Source organism: Haliaeetus leucocephalus, unplaced genomic scaffold (assembly GCF_000737465.1).
Source record: "Haliaeetus leucocephalus isolate CR32 unplaced genomic scaffold, Haliaeetus_leucocephalus-4.0 Scaffold1, whole genome shotgun sequence".
NCBI classification, from domain to species: Eukaryota; Metazoa; Chordata; class Aves; order Accipitriformes; family Accipitridae; genus Haliaeetus; species Haliaeetus leucocephalus.
The window spans coordinates 21,117,336-21,143,205 of NW_010972437.1; the positions used below are offsets into that span (position 1 = coordinate 21,117,336).

General features: G+C 39.7%; 1 protein-coding gene across 1 annotated transcript in view; it reads left to right on the top strand.

Annotated features, from left to right (window-relative positions):
- Positions 1-627: 627 nt before the first annotated feature.
- The window catches only part of EPB41L5 (erythrocyte membrane protein band 4.1 like 5), a 54,932-nt gene continuing 29,689 nt past the window's right edge, over positions 628-25,870 (top strand). Inside the window, exons 1-9 of the mRNA XM_010568627.1 lie at positions 628-807; positions 11,249-11,353; positions 16,763-16,805; positions 17,935-18,013; positions 20,502-20,546; positions 20,864-20,916; positions 23,541-23,661; positions 24,072-24,159; positions 24,787-24,875. Coding sequence (XP_010566929.1) covers positions 628-807; positions 11,249-11,353; positions 16,763-16,805; positions 17,935-18,013; positions 20,502-20,546; positions 20,864-20,916; positions 23,541-23,661; positions 24,072-24,159; positions 24,787-24,875 — 803 coding nt within the window. The remainder of the gene's footprint in view (positions 808-11,248; positions 11,354-16,762; positions 16,806-17,934; positions 18,014-20,501; positions 20,547-20,863; positions 20,917-23,540; positions 23,662-24,071; positions 24,160-24,786; positions 24,876-25,870) is intronic.

Sequence of the window (25,870 nt, forward strand, 5' to 3'; positions counted from 1 at the left end):
CGGGAGGCCGCCTTCCCTGCGCCGGCCGGGAGCCTCGGCGCTGCCGCGGCCGCGGAGAGCCGGGAAGCGCCGTGTCCGAAAAGGCGCCGCGCCCGAACCGGCCGGCCGGAGCGGAGCCTTTCCTCGAGAGGCCCCGCAGCAGAGCGGCTGGTCTGGAAGCGAAGTTCTGGGGCGGGAAGGGCCGCTTACAACTTTCTTTCCCTCGAGAGAGACGGAGCGCGTCAGCCAAGAAAGTAGCTGGTGGCGCGTAGTTCTTCGCCGCCTTCCAGCTTGGAGAGAACGTCGCCGTCTCGTTGATGAGTGCAGCAGCGTTTCTGTTAATGAAACGCCGCGAACAGTTGCGCGGGATCTCCTCGATCGCTGTTTTTTCCCCTAGCGTGCTTTCAGATGGTCCCAAAAATCACCCCAGCTACCGTCAAAGGTTTGAGCTGAGGCTTTTCCCGAAGCAGCCAAAGACTTGTGGGTATTTAAATCCAAAGAAGAGAAGCATCTGTTTGAATCTCCAACAGTTCTTTATCAAAGTCTGGCACTTTCTGAGAACTTTAAACTCAGGCTGGTATTTCTCTTTTTTTCTGTGAAAAACTAACATTAGCATGTTCTTCTTTTGTCTTGGATTTCATAGCAAAGATGCTGAGCTTTTTCCGTCGAACCCTTGGACGGCGGTCTATGCGTAAGCATGCGGAGAAGGAGCGGCTAAGAGAGGCCCAAAGAGCTGCAACCCACATCCCCGCAGCTGGGGATGCAAAATCCGTCATTACTTGCCGAGTAGCGCTGCTGGATGGAACGGATGTCAGCGTGGACTTACCGGTATGAGTGATGCAAGTTTGTTTTTTAAATACCGTTGGCTTTTGTCAATCTGATCGTGCTCTTTGCTGTTTACAAGTCAGGTGAAGGCATATCTATATGTCATAGCAACTGACCCTGTGACTTGACGTCCACCAAGTTACTGGTCATAAAAAGGTACTGAAAGAATAGTTAACTCTGTCGTTCACTGAAACTGGAGTGTTTTGTTAGATGTCATTGCGCCTTGTGGATTGAATGCTTTCTAGCGTGTTAATGTAATTGTCGTGCTCAGGCTTAACTTAGAGAGGGTAATGTTTCGGATGAATTGCAGTGAGCTATGTATGCATCTTGAGAAGGAAGGTAAATCTCTTGGTGTAACTCTGTTGAGGAGGAGGGGTGAGCAGAAGTACTAGCAGTAATTTCTGTGTGTTCTGTTTGTTTTGATTTTGTGTCAGGGATGGATGCAGTTTTTAACGCTAGCTTGGGAGGGGAAGAGAAGAATTCTACTTCCTTCTCCTCCTCAGGGCAAATTATATAGCAGGGATTGTCTCATAGCGTAGTGCTTTATTGGGAGTGAGGTGTTAGCCACTGTTTTGCATTTCTAAAGCTCCCTTGATATACACGTGTCTGTTCTGCTCTGCTTAATTATATGCCTGGGCTTGGCTGTGACAGGATGAACAGCAGCGATAGAAGTGATGTGCTCTGTTTTTCCACTACCATGTGTTGTAGTTAGTGACTTGTTTTGAACTTACACAGCTGAGTTAGAAAGCTGTGTGTTGGCGAGACCTTCGGACTAGGTCCATAGGATTTTGGCCGCCATAACAGTTGCACTGACATTGGAGCTGCTGGCTGAAAGAATGTGTGGAGCAGCCATTCTTGAAATGGCTTTTCTTTCCTCCTTTTCTTATTTTAAGCACCATTCTAGAGTGTTTATAATGTTAGGTAGTCTGAGGAAGGCTCAACTTGTGAGAATATTGAGTGGTGGTGTTGACATAGTGAGCAGAAATAACTTCAGCGATATGCAGAACCCCAAGTAATCTGGAGTTAAAGAAACAATTTGGCATCTTTATTTGCAAAATGACTATACAGAAAGGCGTTTATAGAGGGCAGTAAAACTAATTTGTACATTTCTGAGACAATGTAATGAACGTATTCAGTGCTGCTTAGTGCCTAGGATGTTTGGTTTGAGGCCAGGAATGCCAACAAACACTTTATAGCAAGAGTTACACTTAAAAAGTACTCAAGTTTAAATTGGTGTCTCCACGTAACCAGAGCAGTAATCTTTGGAGCTGGAGTTGGCTCTGTAGGCAAATTCCTGGCGCCTCTAACGACATTTCTAAGGCTTTGAGGAGCATAAATTGAACGTGAAGAGGTGTCATGACCTGCCATCTGGACTATGAAACTTAGATCAGGGTGCAGTAGTAACTATTTATTTCTACAGGAAACTTTTTTCACTCTTGTTTTTTTTCTTTGTAAGCCAACATAAAGCTTTGTCTGTGGACGTCTAAGTTATGAGTAACAGTAAACAAATATGCTAAAATCTACATAGCTAGATGCAGTAATTACAGTGCATCGTCAGTGGCTGACATGTACTAGTTTCTTTGGTGATTAAAATACAATAAATTAAAAGTAGATTAAATGTTTCATTTCAAACTCCTTAGTGTGTTTGTTCTTGTGTGTCCACTTGCATCATTCATATTTTGGGGTTGACTCGGAAAGAGGACAAAAAAGGGGGGAGAGGGGGGAGATGGGATGAAGTGGAGGTAGAAAATCCTGGCAAAACAACGTTGCTTTCTAGAATCCAAAGCTAAATTAAAAATATATATGTGTGTGTGTGTATATATATAGATTTTTTTTTTCTTTTACAGCAACTTTCCTTAAGAATTATCGTCCTCTTTGAGCTAAGGCCTTTTCCAAGACTGGTTCTGTTACTTTGACAGTAGATTTGGTTTAAAATGAACTCTTGTTGTCTCAAAGAGGTGCCCTCAGGTCTGCCAGTTCAGTTGTGCACAATCCCGTTGTCTACTTAAGTTCTGTGAAATTGTTTTATTTAAAAAAAAAAAACAAAACAAAACACAAACCAAACAAACCAGAAAGTGGTTCTTAAGACTGAATCACTTAGCAAACAGGTTAGTTCATGGCCAGAGAAAGAGTTGTCTTGGCAGGAATGAATACCATGCCTTTTTTAATCCATGGCTACATACATACTTTACAGTGGCATAAGTTGTTGCTGCCACAGGAGGAAAAGATGTTGCTTTCATTATTGCGTTTGTCCTTGTTTTCACACACCCCTTGGCAGAAGAAACAGTTTTTTGGCAGCCAGGCAGTAAGCTAAGTCAAGAAAATGCTGCGGCTGAAAATAATCGGTATAATTTTATGTTAGTTTCCAGCTGGAGTGATTCTCCAATCTGGTTCCCCATGTGCATCCCCAAATGTGGTGAGGAAGCATTTAGAGGCGGTATCAGGCTTATGTTTGCTTAAAATGCTTGTTGAGTTATATCCTTACACTGAATTAGCTACTGAAAGAAGAGTGTTCTGGAGTTATGGTCGTTCATATAATTGAATCTGAGATTGTTGAATTTCTGTTTAAATTTAAAAAAAACCCCAAAACCAAAAAACAACCCAACCCAACCACAGGGAACATTATCATGTAAGCCAAACATGTTTCGGTCTTTCTAAGCAGTGAATACTGATGTTTTTACAAATATTGACAATGAAACAGAAGGGACATGTTGTAAGTGGTGCAGTTGAGATTTAATTTATTAAACACAGAGCCAGGATTTCAGCAGTAACTCTGCTTTTTGTCCACTGATCTTATCTATAGTGTCTGTCAAGCCACTTCATCTGTCTGCTTTTCTATTTCTTCTGTTTTTAATTACAAAATTGCCTGACTTGCACTGTTCATCAAAGCTACAGTCCTATGCAGTACATAGACTGGATTCTTTTTAAGAATCTCCTTATTTCATAGCTGTGTCAATGACTGAAGAACATCAGTGTTATGTTTACTATTTACCGTCACTTTGGCATGTTCAAAATGGGAGGCATGAATTTCATGCAAGTTATCAGTGTTCTTTTGGGGCAGATCGAAAGGTGTGGGGGGTTTTTTCCCACCTTCATCTCAGATTCTAAAGTTGTGTTTCAACCTGGTAGTTTTCATCGTCTATTACCACTTTTTTGAAGCTGTATGTTTGTCCAAATGCATTCAGTGATTTTGACAGACTTATCATATGCTTAGTGAAACAGTGAGAAGCTTATTATTTTTTTTATCTATGAAAAGTTTTTATAAAATATATGGTGTCTGTTAACCGTGCTGCTGTTGATGTTGTTCATCATACATGCTGTTTTACTGTTAACTTACCTCGAGTTCAACTTGGACAGAAGTTGGGTTGTGCTTTTTCTTCCAATTGTTTAAGATCTGTGGGTGGAATGTTTGCTTAGTGGTATGACTGGTGAGAGGACAAGAACTCTGTTTTGCTGACATTGCTTATCTTACTTTTAATCTTGTTCCCATGTGAAACTAAACTCCATCTTCCTCCACTGCACCTCTGAAATTCCCCAAAGCTCAAAAGCCATGAACAGCCCTGGTTTAGTACCTGAAGACTCCATCAGCTCAGTCATACCAATCTGAGCTCCTAAGGGAACCCCTCAAAAGCTGGAATACTGGCTCTTCTGGTGGTCACGGTTAGTGGGGAAAGACAGGTTGTGGAGGGGGAGAGCGTCATACCAGTGCTTTTCCTTGAAAGCTGTTTTTAATTGGAGTCACCAACAGATTGTTGTAGAGATAGTCAATTCTAATTATTCATAGTAATAATTGGGAGAAGGAAAAGATAACCCAGATAAAGGGGAAAAATGGTAAGATAAATAATGTAAATTAAATTACAGAGATACACTTGGAATATGCACTTTTTTTAGAATTTGTGGATAGCTTTCTGTGGGGGAACAAGGTCAGCTTTACAGCAGCAACAGATAGTATGTATGGGGTCTTACAGAAGCAGCACTGTACTTTGTGGAAGCCAGGGGTGTTTGGGTAAAAAAAACCTGACCCTGCTTAACCCACAATTTACGTAATCTTCTCATGGATGATAGAGCGTTAATTGTATTCCAGTTTCTGTACGTGCAACCTAAGTTTTAGGCAAAAGCTTCCTAGTGGTGTAAGATGAAAACCACAAATTACAAGAATGGATGCTCTCTGAGTAGTTTTTCATGTTAGAATATTCCTTACTTATGCATGCATGAAATTTAGTATGGAGATTGCAAAATGAGATGTTTTTGTCCTTATTATAATGAAGTATCATAAAACGAGGTCTTGTATAAATGAGTCCAAGAGCTCTGTGGAATAGCAGGAATTAGCTAAGCTGTTTACAGTTTTTGAGTAATGCTTACAAAATATGATAAAAAGGACGGTATTTGTGGTGATTATTTTAAATAAAATTAAGAAACCTATCTGGAATGCCAAAAATGTTGCCAGCAAACTGCTAACGAGTGCTGATGGCTTTTTGTGTGGAGGGAGATGATCTGTGTTGATCCGACTATAAGATCAGAGATGTATTGTGATAGTTGTTTTTACTCAGTAATCCACTCTGGTGGTTGTTTTTTTTTAAAAAGCTTGTAGAATATTTGTGGCTACTTGCTGAATATTTGTAGCTGTAGATACGAAATACAGAATGCTGTCTGTGGCACAGATGCTGATTAAAAATAAAATCTAGAAATGCTAAAAACGCTGGAAAACCAGTCATCCAATAAAATGAGTGATCTTAGTGTTCGAGGTTGGCTTTTAAATGTTCAGAATAAATCTAGGGTGACAAAAGGAATGAGTAAATAAATGTGCTTGTGTGTGTGTGTTAGGACTACAAAGGTTTGGATTAAAACTTTTTCCACATGTGGTCTTTGTCTTAAACTATTGAAATGCTTTTGATTATTTGCTTAAACTACTGAAAGACCTTTAGGGGACTGAAACTGGAAAAATCGATCCTGAGCTGAGCGTTACAAAGTGGAGGTGCTGTCTGTGTGGTGGAAGGGGGCCCAAGCCGTAGTGCAGGTTGATCCAGTGCTTCCTGGGGTGCCAGGTTTAAATGCATATTGAGATTGAACGCAAGACGTGTATGGTACATGCTGAGTTGTTTCAGGAGTTCTGAGCAGCAGCAGAATGCCTGTACTGAGTCGTGCTGGGAGTCCAGTCCAGTCGTTCTGGGCAGGTGAGCATTGCAGGATTGGGGTGATGCACGACGCCCTGGCAGGGTGGGAAAGGGAGGAAGGGAGCAGCTGGAAGCAAGCTGCGGCTGCTATCAGAGTAATTTGTTTGGCCCGCAGTGTTTCTGGGGATGGTGCTGCAGGCTGGTTTAGTTGCCTGAAGGTTTAGCATTCCTAACTCGCAGCATAACAGCGAATTTTGTCTGAAGCCCTGCTTTCCCGCTGAACTGCCCCTGTAAAGAGCTCAGTCAAAGACTGAGACTCTCATACGCTCATACCAGACTGCTCCTGAGAGACCTGCAGGTGGAACACCAAATAAAACTGCAGTGTTTGAGAAAATACTCGGGGGAGGTATTTAATCTCTAAACCTTAATGCTGGACAAGCAGTTTGGGTATGTTCTGTGTCAGAAAGAATGTTAGGAAATAGACTCAGAAATGGATTAAATCAGATGTGTAACCAGAAGATACAAACTTTCTGGGAGAGCAAAAATAAGAGACTTCACACAAAACAAACTGACACGTATGAATGTTTTGAATCATTATCATGTTATGTGTAGGGTCAATAAGCCTGAGCGCAGTCCATTGAAATCTTTCTATATAGTATTCTAATAAATGTACAGTATGGGTATTGAAATCAGTTCTTTGTAAAAGATTTTGGGGACATGACTTTTTCTTTCTCCAGAGAATAACACAACAAAATGTTTAACCCCAAATGCTTCTCTTAGGAAGAAGAAGATGTATTTGGGAGAGATGGAGTAAACAGAAGAATTGATAAGCTCTGTCTTTGGAGGTAGTAATTATTCTCTGCAGCCTTCCAGGCTTGCAGGGCTTTTAACTCAGTACAAGAACATGTGGTGCATGTTGTCAAAGGCTGGCGATAAACCAGAGAGAGAAGCAGAACTGGTGTTTTGCTGCCATTGGCACCTTTAGATGAAGGAGAAAATTGAGTGGGGAGTTTGGAAAAGTTATTTGAAAGATTGGTGCTTGGGAGTTTGAAGACAGGAGCAACTCCATTTGTAGGTCAGTACTTAAAGCTGTAAGAAGATCAGGGTGATACGAATGAAGTGTACTTCTAACACTGCCTTTGTAAAGATAAGGGGTTTTAACCCTCCAATTCTCCAGCAAACCTTAATGGGGTTAACTGTAGATACTGTTTTCATGATATTGAGAGGAAATCTTTTTCCTTTAAAGGTCACTGTTGGAGCTCTCATGGCTTATTTTTTTGAAATGTGTCGTTTGGGAGAAGGGGGATTAACTTCCTGAGAAATGGACAGGTTCATCTGCTGCTCCTGCACTGCCATGGTCTGCAAACGTGCGTAGGTGACATCCCACCAACTGGGTAGCTGTAAATCCTGAATAGGGGTCCCTCGCTTCTCCAGGGGGGGAATGGGATCTTTCTGAGGAAACTGGTATGAATGTGAATGGTAACCCTCCTAATGAGCTGACAAACAAAAAAACCAGGAAGGAAGGGTTTTGCCCTTCAGTAACTACTGAAGGCAATAGCTACTGTTAGTTATTGTTAATAAGCAATATAATCATTGGAAGAAATCTTCTGACAGAAAAGTACAGCTGCAAAGACACAAGAGATAGTAAGTCGCACAAACGTAGAACCTATTCATCTCTTTTTTTCAGAGTTCATCTTATATAGGGACCTCCTTTTCTTCACGAAGAAAAAAAAATAAAGAGGAGAAAAATCCTTTTCTGATGAGCATTTTAGTTAGTAATTCATTAGGTGGGCCTTTTGGTTTTATTTTTTTCAAGTTTTGGAAGTTTGAAGTACTTCGCAGTGATTAAAAACCTGATTAAAACCTTAAAAAGGGAGCCATTCAGCTGGTGCCTGCCCAGCACAAGGGTCCCATCCCCAGCTGTTTTAAGACCGCGTTGCCTCCTCAGTGCTGGTCTGTACTGGCTGCTGGGAGTCCTGAAAATGGCTTTTCCGTCAGACAGGCAGGCTGTGGAGCTGATGGAGTTGTGGAGTTGCTGGCTTACGCTCTTGAGTGCGTGCCCGTGAAAAAAAACTTTACCTCTGAGGCCATGACAAGAGGTTTATAAATGCCGCCGCCTCTAGTTTCAGGCAGTGGCTGCGATGCCTGAGCCGAGGTGAATGTGTCCGAACACCCTTGTCCCGGCAGAGAAGGGACAGACCAGCCTGCCCAGGGGAACACGGAGCTGCCTTTACCCAGCCGTGCTGTGCTGAGCTACCGGGGTTAAGTCCAGCCTTGCTAACACCCACTCAGCCAGCAATTGCAGTTATTAAGAGCAGCATGAGATGTCATTAGCACAGAGTTGGGAGCATCCCTCCACACGATTCATGCCAAAGCGATCGAAAGATGTTTTTATCTCATTCCAAAGTGTGGCAAAACCACTAGATGACCTGCCCTATATAAATGATATATTTTATTTACGTTTCCCAGTTCAGTTGTTGACTCTCCTGCTGTGAGATGTTTGCTGGTGCTTCCTACGGAGTATTGCAAACTGTGTAAATCAAGTAGTCGGGTTTTACAAAATTACAAACCCGTGAGGAGTTTAATTTGTGCCCTGAAGGGAGGACCAGCCACTGGCTGGGCTGCTTGTGAGTGGAGTCTTTAATAGTTCATTGGTAACCATTAAGCAACTTGAAAGTATTTGATCTTTGAGAGTAACCTGAGCTCTGCTGCAAAGAAAAGAAAGGGGGGAAGGAAAAAAAAAAAGTATAGGGTAGCAGTAGGATAAAAATGTCATTTAAGTCAAATGTTGCCATTAGAAAGTTAGGGTAATTTTGCACCAGAAAATGTAATAAAAGTGTATCTTTGCTATGTCTTTCGAAAACACTTGAGATCACAGTTTTATTGAATACAAAGAAATTAATTTTGATTCATAAAAATTGACCAGTTACAAAGCAATAGTATTTTTGGTTGCCGTTTGTTTAAATATAAGGAGGAAGGACTTTAGTAAGGCTTTAAGAAAGAATTTGAATTTAACATTAAAGCATGTGTGAAACTTTTGCTGACTTGCACCAAATACAGCCACTGGTGGTTTAAGCCATATGCAAAGTACTGCATAATTAATTCCATGTTGACAGCCCTGGTGATTTAAGTCAGAAAACAACGAGTAGCCCTGCAAATCTTTCCACAGCCACTCCAGTGCTATTCTTCAGGGACTTTCTCCCACATTAGTCATTCTGGGTCCACTTAATCTTTGAGTCCTTTGCTGGGATTACCAAAATGGCGAACACGCTCTGAAACTAATCTGGTGCTGCAGAATTTTGAACAATAATACATAATACAGTTTTAGTTATTGGTAGTCTGAGATCATATGTGTAGTAATTGCAGGCTTGAGTTAAAGTGCTCCATTGCCTGTCCCTAGGAGGGAATTTGGCTAACTGGTTAATTACAGTTTTAAAAGATGATTTACTGAGGAATTGAGAAGGATCTAAAATGTTCGGCTCAGTAAGGGGAGATTTTCCTGTAGTTTTAGACGAGCTGCAGAAAGCTTCATGCAAAATAAAACATTTTTCTAGTTTTGCTGTTGCAAATGCTGAATTGATGTCACTTGTATTAGTATATCTTACTGTTTAAGCAGAAGATATTCTGTGCAGAGAGAAAATATCAACAGTTCAACGCCTTGCTCTTTCAAGAAAGAGGCTGCAGACTCAAATAGTGGAAGAAATGTGTGGGCTTATTTGTAGGCGATTTGCCTTAAGGCCTCTGTTATGAGAGTCTTGCTGGTGTTCAATAAATCTGCTATTGCCTGAGAAGTACTTTTTCTTGAAGTCAACAGAAAAAACTTGCCTTGAACGAGTTTGGTGAGGTCTACGTCTCAGCATTTTCATTATACAACAATTTTGTAGATGCTGTGTGTACGTAAAGTTGCCTGCTGGTCTAATTGCCTTCCGTTCCCCCTGCTTCCCCTAATACTTGGAAATAAATAGCTGTGGGAGAACGTTCTTAGGCAGGTTCAGTTTAGAGACTTTTCTGAGATTCTGCTTTGAGCCGTGAAATGTCATGTTGGATTTAACTAATGTATCGAGTAAACCAATGATTATGATTGCAAAGTTGAATATAAAATATTTGAAGATCGGGGTAGAGGAAGGTGGCAAAAATTATGCATGCTGCTTTACTTACATCACTATTACTTGGTGATTAAACCAGATTATTTCTGAGAATAAGAATTCTGGCTGGCCCAGAGTTTTGAGAGGTGGACTAAATCTGCTAATTAGTAGCTTACTAAAAAATATGCTTAGAAAGTTAGCCCATTTCTCAAGTTGTGAATGTATAAATATTAAGATAAAAGATTGCAAGGTGATAGCATTATGGAAATAGAGAAATTCTTAAACTGCTTGCAGAGTAAGCATAAATCTTTCTGCATTTCTTTGCATTTAAAAATATTTCTTTTCAACACTGTGACTTGTAATCTGACCTACTAATTTATTAATGTATTTTTATTACATTTAGGCATCTCGGGTACTACTGTTAAGCTTTTCTTTCAGTGTATTACTATAAAGGAGTTCATAACATGAAAAATGTATGTTGGTATAGAAACTGCTCAGTGCTCTTTACTGCCTTCTTGTTAAAAACAACTGTTTAATTTTTTAGATCATAACTGTAAAAATGATGTTTACTTGAGGCCAGAGCTAAGTTTTTTTCATAAATTATGTATGAGCATACGTGGTGGCTTTTTGCACCTACAAGTGAGTTTCATGAACTGACTTTTGTAAATGTGTTATCTAAGTACTATTTGTTAAATTTGCTTGCCTCAGACTGCTTCCTGGCAGTTGTTAAAAGCACTTCCTAATGGAATGCTACATCCTAATTCAGTATGCTTTGCTACCTGCTTCAAAACTGGTGAATTGCCTAGATATCAAACAGTAGTAAATTCGTAAGCAATTTGCTGTACTTTGCTCTGAAAATTTTCCAGTGCATTAGTTATTGCAATTGTACTAGCTATATTTCCAGTTCAATAGAACTTCGGTGAGTAAGGAAAGCCTAAAAGGGACAATGGTAAAATGATTTTTTAACACTCTGTGTTGTGCAAGTCAATGTTGACATTTTCCAAAAAAGGAAATTATGCAAGTCCTTTAAGGATATTATGTGTGCTTCTTGTGGGGTGTACATCTGCCTTCAAGAAAAAGAGACATCAAAAAATATGAGAGAAAAAAAGAATTTCCGCATTATATTTTCAGAAGCTTAATTTTGGGATTTTCTCACTTTTGGAATTACAATATAAAGCATGCCTAGAAGAAGGTTGATGCTACAATAAATCTACTTGCTAACTACTAAATCGTTTATATTTTCAGAAAAAAGCCAAAGGCCAGCTCCTGTTTGAACAGATCATGTATCATCTGGACCTTATAGAAAGCGACTACTTTGGATTAAGGTTCATGGATTCCGCACAAGTGGCGGTGAGTAGCAGCAGTGCTTTTTTTGTTTTGTTTTTCTTTTTAAAGCAACAGTCTAAAATTTATATCCTGATATTGACAAAAATGCTTTAAGAAAGCTGCCTTTTTTGAGTTAAATTTTGTGCAGAAGCTCTGTGGTGTGTTAGTTTAAGTGACCCCAGGTTGAATTCTACCTCGAGCACTGTAACATATTACAATGCTGTTGTCTCTTCCTTTCTTGTCTTTCACTTGTTCTTGTCACACCTTCTGTTGTCATTAGGCAGGCTGGTCCTGTAGGACCCCAGAGCGTGGTGTGTCATGTAGAAATTCTTGATGCTGCTGATGCAGAGAGGAAGGGGCACAGCTAGAGTGTGTCCTTGGCCCTTCATTGTTCTACAGAGGGGAGAAGGTTTTCCTTTGCCAATGCCATCAATTTTCCTATGAGCAAAAGTCATCTTGGTAATGTCTGCTTGGGAAATAATCTTGGTAAGAGGGGTATACCTTTGGTTTGCTCAAATCAGTTGTGATTCACACCTGTAACTAGAAATTTTTGTGAGGATATAGGCATGTTTGTATGTACCAGACAGTTTGAGTAGAGGGTTCTTGCAACCCTGAGTTTGTGAAGTTTGTTGTGTGTTTGTAAAAATGTGACTGCTTTTGAAAACAGAAGCAGAGCGTTGTTTGTCAGAAGCAACCATAGTTCTTTCACTTGCAGGCTGTGCAGTTTTATGTGGTTACTTCTTATGGCCAAGTGCTTAATCCTGCCCCAAAGGATAGCTGCAAGTTAAGTGGGGCGTTGGACAAGGAGTGGATTTTTGTCTCTGTCCTGCATCCCTGTAACTTAAACCTCTATTCATTTATCCCAACACCCCCAGGTAGAATGAGATCTGAGTTTTCATACTGTGTATGTCAATCTTATTTGTTAGATGTATGACCTAATTGTTTCTGTGTTTCAAGTCCACTTCGGAATTATTTCATGATTAGGATGGCAGAGTGGAAGCACAGACAGTTGCTGCTGAGCTAAATACCTGAATTGTTCGAGGTCAGCATACGAAATGGAGGCAATGACATATATTCCTTTACTTCTGTGAGGGTCTGTGTCCAGAACACTTTGAAGGTGACATCTCAATTGTTACAGCTTTGTACAATGGCAAAAAACTCCCCAGACCTGAACCTTTGAAGGAAGATGACAGCTTTGGACACAGTGTTACCCACCCCAAAGCACACTTACAACCTGAGTGATTCTTTTCAAAATTATTGTGATCGAGTTTTATGCTTAGCTTGTAATTGTAGGGAATATTCTCTTCAGGGAAAATAATTTGTGTTTAGCATCTGAAGCAAACTTCATGGCTACCGGGATTAGCTGCTGCTGGGCTGCGTTTCCCAGTAGTGAAAGTGGTTTTAAACCCCTTGCAGAACAGAGACACTTAAGACTAAGGAGAAAAAGACCATTACACTATAACGGAGGGATGTCATTCAGAACCATGCGTACCTCCTACAAACAGAAACTAGAAAACAGCGCGTTGCATACCATTTTGTATTTATAAAGATCATGTTAGCTGTGTTAAGCATGTACAGTCTGGGATGTTGAGTATTGATCGTGAATGGCTCCATTGCATTTATCTTTTTGCTTCAGGGAATAAATAATCTGTACATTTTAGGTATCCTAACTCAATTTCTGCCATGTGTCTTCTGAAGTATTTCTGTGTGCCTCTAGGATCTCATAAGAGTTCACGGTGGGTTAGTTGTAACTGGTGAAACTATCTGTATGGTAGCTCTTACTGTTCTGTTAGCAAATAACATAATTTCATCTTGAAATGGGGAAATAAGAGTTAATCTTTTCTGCCTCAGCAATGGCTCATGGCTTGCTTTTGTCCAGCAAATTGTTACTTCCAGTCCAGACAGCCCCTGATTGAGTATTTGATACTGCACTATCTACCAGGTACAAGCGATTTCAAACTTGGTTTGCTTCCTTTTCTTAACTATGTGTGACTGAAAAGAGGCAGAGTAGAGATAACAATCTGTTTAAACTGGACTTTAATGATACACTCTGTATAATGAAGCAGAAAAGATTGCATTTTGCCAGAAGAGCTGAACACAACAGCCAGAGATAATTGCTTTAAGAAATGAAGAGCTATTGTGATGGCAGCTGTTCTTGCAAAGCGGAGCTGGCATATTCTAGCAGAAACCCAATCTGCAGCTGGAAACAAAGACAGAGACTAATCAAGTGACTTGTCAAAGATTATTCAGGAGACCTGTTAAATAAACAGTATGAGAATCCAGTCCCTTACTGTGGACAGAATTGTCCACTGGCTCTGAAGGAGATAATCTTTCTGCTACCCAGTTTAAGTATGTTGCCTTGCTAGTTAGTTGCACCTGATGATATAAAAACACAGGCAAACTAGCAACATATAGTTAAATAAAAAATTGAGAAATTCCCTGCTTGTTTTAAATACAAGTGTTTTAAATACAAATTTCAATAGATTCATTTTGAACAACTGAAGGATAGCTTTTTTTCTTCTTTGGAGCTGCTGAAGTGATTAGTAGTTAGGTGTTTGAGTTTATGATGTACTGGGGCATGGGGGGAACCCAGGTAATACAAACTTTTTCTGACGTTTTGGATTTTAGGATTCAAACACTAACTTCTTTAAAGAAGTTCTTGAAACAATTAGTGAAGTGAAAGAATTGTTGTTTTCATATGATTTCTGTGTTCATTGCCAGTCTGATGGTTAGGAATAGATTCCCCCGCTAGCCCCAAGTAAGAGGCAGGAGATGGCAAAAGGAGTTATTTGCAAGATCGTCCACCATATACCAGATTTGGTCTGGCAGCCAAGGGAACAGGCTATTGTTAATTTGAGTAACTTTGATTCAGGCTGACAATGAACAGTACAGCATGTCCAGTGACACAAAAGATAAAGATTGTTGGGCTATTTGGCTTTTACTGTAGCAATGCTGGAGAGATGTTTCTAGTAACAAGGCATCAAACATTTAACAGGTGGCAAATTCCTAATTCTAATGTTGCAAGCATCAAATACTTGCTGTTCCTAATGGAATTGTACAACACATTGGTTTGTTATTCTGGCAGTTTTATCTAATGCAGTGCTAATTATTTGTGTAGCATTGTACTAAGTATGCACCCATTAATTCTATAAAGCATGGGACCAGTTTTGGGCTCTCCATCTTACTAAAAAAACCCTTATTTACCCTACCTTCTTAAAATGTTGCTGAGTTGGGGTTTGTGTGTCTGTGTGTGTGTGTGTGTGTGTGTTGTTTTGGTTTTAAAATTTCTGAAGCAGCAGAGTGTTTTACTAAGGACTTCCAGTACTCTATGCAGTCTGTTGTTGATACTGCTTTTTGTTTAGCGAACTTTTATCTCTGGATTTCAGCAGTAGACTGTGCTGAGCAAACTCTCATCAGAATGTAAACTTTTTGCCAGGTCCACTAGAATTCCATTTTAATCACTGGAAATAAATCTTAAGTTTCCTGACATCTGTGTGTATCCATGCATGTGTTGGGTTTGGGTTTTGGAGGTTTTTTTGTGGTTTTTTTCCCCTCCATTTAAAAGCAGTTGTTTCCCTTCTTCCCCACAGACCCTTACCATTCAGACGCAGCTCCTGTAGGCAGCGGTGGTAAGAGCCGAGCAGAGTAAAACGCTATCAGTGCCTGTCGTGGGCCTCTCAGTTGCCTTGCCACGGAATGTGGAGGAGATGAGAAAAAACAGGAGGGAGATGAAACAGGCATGCACAGCCAGTCCTGTAGCCTAGAAATGGCTCTCTGCCATTCCTGTATCTAAATCACCTGCAACCCTCCAAGTGGGCAGTTTGTATATTTATATGGTGCAGGAAGGAGTGAGTAAGTTGTCTCTTAAAGCAAGTGAGTTTATGGAATAGGAAGAGAGATTATAGCATTTTCTTAAAGAAACAAACAAAAAAATTACTCAACTCCATTTTGCTGGTAGTGTAAGCAAAGTTGACGTAAATATTTGCTTCATTCTCTAAGCTTCCTGCTGTATTTTAAAAATATATGATATATATTTCAAATAGATTTCTGTAGCTACTTTGTTTTAATAGGTAATGAGAGCATTTTCAGCAGCGTGCACAGCAGCAGTAGACGGTTCAGTTGTGCGGATCTGCAGCTAATATATCAATCGCTGCATATCGTGGATGTGTTACAGGCTGACTTTACACACTCTCTGCAGAAAGCAGGGCTGCTCTGAAGACAGGAATGTGTTTGCACTTGGCATTGCAACCTGAAAATACCGGTTCTTTCTCATACCCCTGGTCCTCTGTGGGGCCCACTGTGAACCTTATGGCACGTAGTTTAACGAAAGGAGTGTTGCTAAGTATGTAATTCATCTGTATTAGTTGCAAGGTGACATTTGGGACTGATCAAATGAGGTGGTGTTACCTGGTCGTTGTGAACCATGCAGGCCCTGGTGAGCTAGGTAGCTTGCTCTGGCTGTTGAGTCAATGCAATTACGTTGACTAGGGTGCTGTGTTTACTGTTTAACTGAGTCACCTTCTCTGGAGGAGGGAGCTGTTCACTGTGCACAACACTTGGAAGCAGGTCTCTACCGCTAGGTGTACGTTAGCTTTCCAGCTTTATCTTTAGTTTCTGGTATAAACTCTTCAGCAGTGGGAGTATATGCAATTATTTTAGGGAGCATAGCATATACGTGTAGATGTTTCTCTCAACCTGCCATGTAGAGCTTAATTTTCACGTGCTGTTGTATGCAGGGCAAGTGAAGCCTTTATTTTGGCTTCATGTCAAGTACATTTAGCTTATATTGTTATACTAATGCTTATAATTAGAATTAGTAGGTGGGGCAGTAACTTCTGTCCTCCCATGTGACAATTGCTAAAATTTCAGATGTGAATAAATTTTGGAGAATTAAGTAGAGCTGACCCTCTTTGCTGTTATTACGCTTGAGTCATCTAAAGAAAATGCCTGAAAGCCAACAATATTTATTTTGTCTCTCCCCTTCCACCCCAAGTGGACATCACAAACAGAGTGCCAGAGTCTCCAGCTATGATTTATGCCTCCCTGGCACATAGTCACTGGCTGACCTACTAATGCGTGAATTAAGTGTTTGTTTGTTTGGATAGGATGAAAATTTTAGTAATTAAAGTTCTCTGTCAGTACATTTTTTTTAAAGTAGATAATGCTTTCTTGAAGATTGCCTTTAAATAAGTTACTACAGAATGTTTCTGTTGTTCGAAACTGATATTTTGCATTACAAACTTAGAGTGAAAGGATCTTTGATGAGCACCGAGAACTGTGAATTGTGAAAGATTTGGATTAGATTGTTTTAATGAACTACTTGTTATTCCAAGATGGTGTTCACTAATGAATGGGGTTGGTTTTTTTTACCTTTTTTGTTCTTTCTGTGAGATTTCTTTATTGATAATTCAATGAAAGTAATTTATTTTTCAGCATTGGTTGGACAACACAAAAAGCATTAAAAAGCAAGTTAAAAGTAAGTGTCCTTTTTGTTTTCTCTTGGGATCTCATATTGAACATACAGGAGGCACAGACAGTTGAAATGGGTGGTGGGGGGCAGTGTCCCGTGAGGAGTGACGGGACCCGGTGACAAAAACCTGGCATGGTGCTGCTGATTGTTTAATGGCCTCTTCCCTCTGTAGCTCATATTACTTTAGTCTAATGTCCTTAATTAAACATGTTAGAGGCTCATTAATTATAGTTTAAATGGAGGCAGCTGAAGATGCTTTAGTGTTATAGATCGTTATCCTGACTATAGGAAAACTTGTCTTGGAGCCTCTATCCCTTGGGGCAGTTCTGAGTGCCCGAATCTGTGTTCGGACTACCAAGTCCTTACCTGCTGCGCAGACGTTTAGCGTGGCCTGGTCGTTTCAGTGGTGCATGCTTGGGTAAGATGTGACGTCAGCTGATTTTTGTTTAGCAGCTTCCTTGCTCTCTGCTGTGGGAAGTCTTCAGGGATTTGTGGTGCTGTGTTAATAGAACAGAGGGTTTGGAAGCACCGAGAGGGAGAAAATTCCTCCTGTCAGATGCAAGAATCAGCAGAGTGCTGCACATTTTTAAAGAACTGTTAATCCATCCTTTGCTGAATTAACTCTTTGGTTTCCAGAAAAGATGATTCTTCCACAGAAGGGTCTGTTAAATGCCCCTAAAATATGTCTAAACTTCTGTGGAATAAAGGGGCCTGAGTTGCCAGCAGTGGGTATTTCCCAGAGCCCTGGGAAGGTGTTACAGAGACCAACAGAGTGCCTGGGGGTTTGGTCAACTGCAAAGCCAAGATGCACAGCTTTCTTGGTGATGGATAGAGTCCTTAAATATAGGGATTAACCTAGATTCGCGTGCTCTTGGCAGCACAAATCAACTTAATGTGATATGACTGTTGGATTGACTTGTAACATGTAAAACTATTTTGTGTGTGTATTTAGGTATCCTTTCACCCTGATGTTTTTAATGCATTTCTGTGTCACAAAGGAATTTCTGCCTTTAGACCTTGTGGTAGGACAGAGCCAGTTTCAGTCAAGTTTTGCGATGGGATTCTGTGTAACAAAAAAATAAGATGTCTCATCCAGTAACTGTTACCGCTGTCTTGAATGAATTCTGCTTTGCAGTTGGCCCACCGTATTGTCTGCATTTTCGTGTAAAGTTTTACTCATCAGAGCCCAACAATCTACGTGAAGAGCTAACAAGGTAAGAAGGATTTTGTGTGAGAGAGAGGTATCCAAATAAGGCCAGGAAAATGGTTTTGTGGTATTTATTTAAAAAGTTGTATGATGTTTTTGAGAATTCCTTAGAGCTGCTTGCTCACTTGGCTTTTTGTAAATGTTTCTAATGTAGCTCTCATTAAATAAATGAGCTCTAATATAAAGAGATCTGTATATTTACTATATTAGTTGATGCACCATTTTTTATTAGGCAATTCTGGCAACTGATCTGAGTAGCTTATACACAATGGACAGAGGTTTTTACTGAAGAGAACAGACATAATTCCTCTTTCTGTACTCTTCTTTAATCTGCATTTAGTTTCAACTGTATGTAGTCATCCTGTCTCTTTAGGTAGAAAAGTGTTGAATGGCAAGTTAGAGCTTCTCTTTGGCAAAAATAAGTTCAGTTAACGTTTCATTACTTCTGTGGTCTTTTCAGAGCTTATAGAAAGGGAAAATAGTATTTTACTACCATGTTGAGACGTGAGTTAACAATACTATGTGTGTAGAATTGTAGTATCAGGTGAGCAGCAGTTTCTCTTGATGAAAGCATTTCACAGATCCGTCCATAATGCTGCATTTCATGCTGGACTGAGGCATACTTGGGATGCTTTGAATGAGAACACAACCTGCCATCTGTCAGTAGTATAAGTCTGTTGTAAAAGGCAACGTTTCCTTGCCTTGTCACCACTGCTGATGATCCGTTTTGGAGAGAAAACAAAGTTGTTATTTTTTCTTGATAGCTGTAGATGCTTTGTACCCTCAGCCATTTGTAAGAGTGTGAAGTATATTTGTTTGTTGTTCAGGTTTATGTCTGTGTGGATCTTCGGTCTGCACTTTAGCCAAATCCCTAGGAGTGCTACCAGGAAGATTATAGTAGCATTACCCCTTACAGCCATATGTACCCTGTACAGCTTCATACTTACATGTAGTACCATAATGTTATAACTGCTCTTCTTTAATGCTTTCCTGCTGATCTGGGAAGAGTGTTTTACCTCCCCATTCATGTTCCTGAATAAACTTTTAACTGTCTTTAAAAATAGTAACTATAGAGAAAACTCAGACCTACATCTGTACCTACCACTATAAAACATTTTCATCCATCCTGACTGAGTTCTGCCAGTCAGACCTTGCTATACAGGTTTTAGTAGGGCAGCCCTGAAACCTGAGGGCTTTTAAACCCTGTCTGTCTGCTTAGCTAATCCCCCAGAAGAGGAGAGCAGCAAGTCTTTCTTCTGTCTTGAGACAATTTTATGCCTTGAAGAAGCCGTGGCAAGGGGAGCTCTGCTGTGGGTATAGGTGTCACTAGCAGGGGCTTTCTGAGGGTTCCACCTTCTCTTTGTGCAGCAGGACACCCAGCTGGAGCCACTTTTCAGCTTCCACAGGTGCAGCTCGCTCACGTTTTCTGCCAGCTTCCCATCAGATGCCACCAGTCAGAGGTCATGTAACCTTGCCTAGGCATGGGAAGTATGCTTGAATTGTTTGCAAGTGTTATGTGACTGATAAGCACGGACTGATCACACCCACTATACACTGGAGGCCTGTGCTCATTCTTTTGATACCTAGGCTCAGTACCAAACAAATTTCTTCCCCATGTAGGGGCCAGTGTTCAAAAGGCTTTGGATAATAAATGGTTTGACAAAGTATTTGGATTTCCAAGGGACCTATAGGAAAAATGCCTGCATCTGTTTCGTGTCTATGTGTGTGAGTATGAGGAGACATAGGCACATGTTGAAACAGAGGCATCGTCTTTGGCTTTGTGCCTAAGGCTTCTGCTCATCTATAGTAGAATTCAAACTGGATACCATTGTGGATGGCAGCGTTTTAGTTGATGAGACTACTTCTGTGTACCATAATGGAGCAAGAGGGCTACTCTTTGTGGGTATTGGATCGGAAGGATTGGTGTTGCACACCAAAGGGATACGAGCTTTGTATTCAATATTTGCCTAATTTCTAAGCAAGAAGAGTACTGAATAAGCAAGGCAGTGAAGGAAAGCTGGCTCTGAAAAGTAAACAAGTTGAAAAGGCTGCAGCCTACTGTTTGGGTTTTTTTTTTTTTGTCACTTTGCAGTCAGCTTTCTGGGTTAGATTTTAACTAAGCAATCCAGGAACGTTTATTTTTGAGAGACTTTATAGTGAGGAAAATGTGGAAGCTGCAAGTTGTTCTTTGCCCAAGTAGGATCAGAAGAGAAAAAAGTGACACTTACTTAGGTATCCTGTTTCTTTTACCACGCAATACTAGTTCAGCTTGTGGCAACTTCTAGTTTTGGGTTTACTTCATTTGAAATGTGTGCAAAGCATACAAACCCAACTGGTAAAGCCTTGAAAAATCACAACACAGTTTCTTTGGTCTTGAAAACCCATGTGAAGAGTAGAAAACATTTTTATTTGTCAGGCTCAAACTTCCTCCTGTTGGCTGAGTGACATATTAGAACTATTAATCAATGACTTTTATTTCTTATTTAATCCTACAGGTATTTATTTGTTCTGCAGCTGAAACTGGATATTCTTAGTGGAAAGTAAGTATTCCAGATAAACAGCCTTTTAAACAATTACAGTGTGTTTAGCATAGGATTTATTAAACTTCTATGTGGATAATTAGTTTACTAAGTAATGTGATGTGTGTTTTTTTTCTAAAATACTACTTTTCTATGCATGAATAGCATCAGAGGAATGTTTAAATAATGTAGTGCTTATCTCTTGTTAATTTGCTGAAAATCTACTAATCCTTTTTCACTTTCTTATCCCAAACAAGTTGAGTTTCTCACTGTCAGGTATGAGTTGTCTGCTAAATAGTGTCAGCTATGGTTTTAACAATGCATTTCTCTTATGGCAGATTGGAATGCCCTTTTGACACAGCCGTCCAGTTGGCAGCTTATAACATGCAAGGTGAGTGGGTACGAGCAGGGAAGGATGAATTTGTATGAACAGCTTGTGTGTACTCTTATTACCTCTTTTAGTCTGTCCTTGTTATATCCAGAAAATGGGTTCTGCCCAGATGTTAGCCATCCAGTGTGAAACACAGCTCTTTTTTTTATTGTAATTTTGCTGAAAGCGTATATTGAAAATCACTCGATTCCTCAAGAAATAGAACACAGCTTTGCCCTAAACTTGTTTTCTCAGGTGCTTTTGTGCAAACCTGTCCACTTTCACACAAGATACGAGGTCTGCAGTCTTCCTGAATTGCTTTGATGTAGTAACACAGTTCACTTTTTTTTCATCATGTAGTTTCTGCCATTCGTGGTACAAATCAGGTACAAAATTATTTTGGTCCTGTACTCACTTGAAAAGTCCTGTATATAAAAACCACCAGCTTTTGACTTCAGCTTATTTGTGCAAACATGTTAGTGCCCCACGTCTCATGCTTGTACTTGAGCATTTATGGTTGAACTGCACTTCTTGGTATTTCAGATCCTTCTTCAGCCAAAAGAGGTGACATACTATATTTTTTCTAAGCTATACAGCACTTTGCTCAACTCATTTGAGACTCTTATTAATGAGTTGTCTTTAACTTCTGATTCCAGCTGAGACTCCAGCGTCCATGGCTCTAGTGAGAGCTGTGGTCTGACCTTCAGCTGCACGTATAGGTTGTACATCACTGATCTTCATGGCCAATGTCTTCTGTTGTTTGGATGAGGGTGCGATCTTAACGAATGTGAAGTTTGCTGTGGTTTCAAGCAGGGGAACTCACAAGAGAAAGAGGGGAGGCTTGAAGTTTTAGAAATGTCTGCTAGAGTAGGCTTTTGGGTCCTTATTGGAGGATATAGCTATAATGGCCTTACTCAACCTATTTCATGAGTCTAAAAAAATTGCAGAACCTCTGCTGTAGAGCTGTTGTACAGTCCTCTGATGAAGAGGGAGTTTGGAGATGTGCCATGCATTTGTGCTGCACAAATTCTTTACGCAACATTCATCTTATAAACCAATGCAATGTTGTACTTTGCAGGAGTTAGGTAACAGGACTAAGTCACTGAAATTCTTTCTCTTACAGATACTTTCCAAAACACTTTTTGTTCTTCAGGCAGGAACTGCTAATGGCCCTGACCATGTGCAGGTATAGAGACTTGGGGTTAAACTGTAAAGATACCTGCCTTTTTAACCTGCTCTTTTGTGTGGAAGGAAAACAGTTAGAATACATTCCATAGTTAAAAATATTAGCATTGTTAGAGCCTTAAGATACGGGTTCAGTGAATAAGTTTTTGGAAAAACAAAGTGATCTAATTAGGCCATATATCCATTGCTTTTTGTGCTGGTCTTTTCTTTCCTCTCTCTACAATGAGGCCCGTAGCAGGGCTTTAATCTTACTGTCTGACAGCTGTGTACTTTTATTTAAATCAGCTGGAACCTAAGCTGGCTTTGACAGCATTCCTTTCAACAGAGGCAGGCGTTTTAGTGGGAGTAAATTATTGTAGAACTACAGACTTCCTCAGTCAGCATTAAAAAGAAAAAGGAGGGGGTGGAAAGATTATTATTATTCCTGCAGTATTCAGAAATCCAAGAAACAGGTTTTTAGATTGTATGTAGTTTTGGTACCTGTGGAATACTATGTGTAGTTATTTGACTTTTCCAGGTCTTCCTAATGATGTCACTATTTTTCTCCTACACAAACTTCTGTAGTTTCTTTTTTTCAGACAGAACAATTATTGGCCTGGTCTAAGTTACATAATTATTCCTTATTTTTTGGATATGAACTGAACATTAAGAAGCAACTTGAAATCAGTGGGAGGAGCAAATGCTTAGTGACTGAAAATCAGGACATTTTTATAAATGAGTTTCAGCATTTTAGGCATACATCAGTCTTTAAAAGCTGGACTTGTTAGCATCTGTAGAAAAAAGGAGGTGGTTCTTTTGATGTGGCACACCCATTGACTAGTATGTTCCAGTATGCTCTCTAAATAGCATCTCTTATTGCCCCTGTTGAGCATGCAGCAGTGGACTAGATGAGCCATTTGACTGACCCAGTACAGCATTTATTATGTTCTTAGATGAAAAGGTGAGCGACAAATATCAGCTGCATGATTGTGCCCTGACACAGAGTAATTTAGCAGGACAGGGGGATTTATAGTCATAAAACCAGAAACTGATTTTTAGAATGAACAAATAGTCTTATGAAAGTGTCAGAACTGGTTTTGCTTTTTACAAATCTCAAGAGATTTTGGTTTAATAATTTAAGGCAAAATTCCATTGTAACTTTAGTCGGCTGTCATCTCAGTAGAGACTTCAGTAATAAAAATGTTGAAAACTTTCTGCAATAAAAAAGGTGAGTTTCAAGGATGTTGATAACTTCCATTTATAGGGAGCTTGTTAAGGAATATATCAATAGCACTTTTTAAAAATTAATGCAAAGCTTTTGTGCAGACAACACAACCATTTGTTCAGCATCCATAATTTCCTTGTCAAAAAAAAAAAAAGAAATTTAGTATTTTAGATTAACTAGAAAAGTATGCAAAAGTTCCTGTTGATATCCACTGTGTTTATTGGGAACATTGCTTGACAATGCTATTCTTTTGTAGCTGAACTTGGAGACTATGATCCTGCTGAACATGTCCCTGAACTGGTGTCTGAGTTTAGGTTTGTTCCCACTCAGACTGAAGAGATGGAACTAGCCATTTTTGAGAAGTGGAAGGAATGCAGGTACTAGATCTTCCAGTGCATGCTAACCAACCTTTTGCACTGATTTTTCTGTGAAGAGAATGTATTAAAAAGATGCTGCTGACACTTCTTCTGTGGTCTTGTTCAGAAACATAATTCTGATATGGCTCTGTCATATTTTGTAAGAGGATATAATGTGAAAAATGAAGCTTTTCAAAGGTCTGGGTAAAATGATGAGGCACAGAATCTTAAAATGCAATAGCTTTTGCAGCAGCAGTTTCAGGTTAAAACTTACAAAAGTGACCCTGATGTTCATGAAAGCGAACAAGTGTCAGCAGTGTTTAGTTTTTTCACAAACTTTGAGGAATTTCTTTTTGTCTTTCCTTATATACCAGCTTTTCCTTTATGTGCTTTTTCAGGCATCTTCCTAACAGCAAAAAAATTTATTTCAGGGGGCAAACACCAGCACAGGCTGAAACTAACTACTTAAACAAAGCTAAGTGGCTGGAAATGTATGGTGTAGACATGCACATAGTCAAGGTATGTTTAACCACAGCATGGTGACCTTTGGAAATGATAATGTTAGGTTTGTCCAGCATTTCAACACTGGTTTTGCTTTGGGGGGCGAGGGGGGAGAATATTGTACTCATCTAAACTGTGTAACAACTGATACTGCTTTGCATTGACGTTCCACTTTATAGTATACATTTCTAGAAGGTATAACTTTAGTCCAAGCATATCTGCTCTGTGTTAAATATGTGATTGGTGTGGCAATATGTACTACAGTTTGTATTTAGACTAAGAGCCATGTGAAAATCATAGTAATTAAAGTAAAATTGGCTGGGGTCCAGTCAGCTACCAGCTGAAGAACTACAAGTAAAAATAGATCTCCTGTGGAGAAGGAAGTGCAGAGAACTGCAAAAGGAGGTCCTTATTACACAGACAAATCAACTTTAATTTTCCACTTTAGTCAGCCTTACTGAAGGGTTGCAAACTAGAAAAATCCATAGCATAAGGTCATTGAAACATGAGAGTTTTGTTGTATAAAATAAGAAGATATGTGTTTAATTGTAACGCTGGGCGAATAAGCTGCATTAGTCACTGGAGTAATTTAGATAAAGGGTCAAACACCAAAATGAACATAACCTTTTATTTTGTGGCAATTAGGCAAGAGACGGCAATGATTACAGCCTGGGACTAACACCTACAGGAGTTCTTGTGTTTGAAGGAGACACAAAGATTGGTTTATTTTTCTGGTAAGCTCTCTGATTGTATGTTTAAATACAATTTAGGTTTTTATTCTTTTGTTTCTTTTGCACTAGCAAAAAAAAAATTTTTGTTTGGGATATGCGAGCACTGTGAATACTAGGTACCTGCAGAAATATTGTTGCCTGTGTTTTTGTGGTGTCCAAAAATATTCTTTTTTTTTTTTTTTTTAACATTCTTGGTTGACATGTTAATAGGCTGTATATGTGTGCCATGCTAGAGGCAAGTAAAAGGCGGAATAACTAGGATGGTTTTTTTATTTTTTTGTAGTGTGTTTGTTGTTGTATTTTGTACTAGATTGCCTTGGAAGTAGAGTGTGCACCCAGTCAGTGAAGTGATGCTTCTTCAGGTGTTCTAGCCAAGTGTTAACACCTTACTGTTGAAAAAGAGGCAGAGGCATAGTACTAGTGCATTTTTTACATAGTGTCATCTGGGCAGGCTTTTCATTAAGAAAATGTCTCTTTGTGCCTAGTAAAGGGCAGAAATGTCCCTTTCTGCCAATTAGTAAGGACTACTTAAAAACAACCAACCAACCCTAAACACCCTCCCCTCCCCCTGCAAAACCAGATCTATGTATAGTCAGGGGATATAGAGCTTCCTTTAGTTTTTATGAACACATGCTTCTTTATCTGTCAAATACCTGAATAACAACCCGTGGTTTCTTAGAAGCATTCTGATGAAATTTTGCAGGGCTTTATACTGCATAAAACACAAGATGGAGAGCTTTCTAGCTAGCATATTTGGGTCTGGGTACACAGGCATTTATGGATTTTTAAATGCTTTATTCTGTAATTCCTATTCAGTCTTTTGAAACTGGTATACAAAGAGTGGGCAGATGATGAAGTGAAATTTCATCATATGAATAGTTAGTTTGGGTTGGCCCAGTCCAATTTTATAAACTTCTCCAAAAACCACTCACTTTGTAGCAGAAATGTTATCTGTGTGTCTTGTCCCTCCACCATCAATTCTGGGTATATTTTTGGTG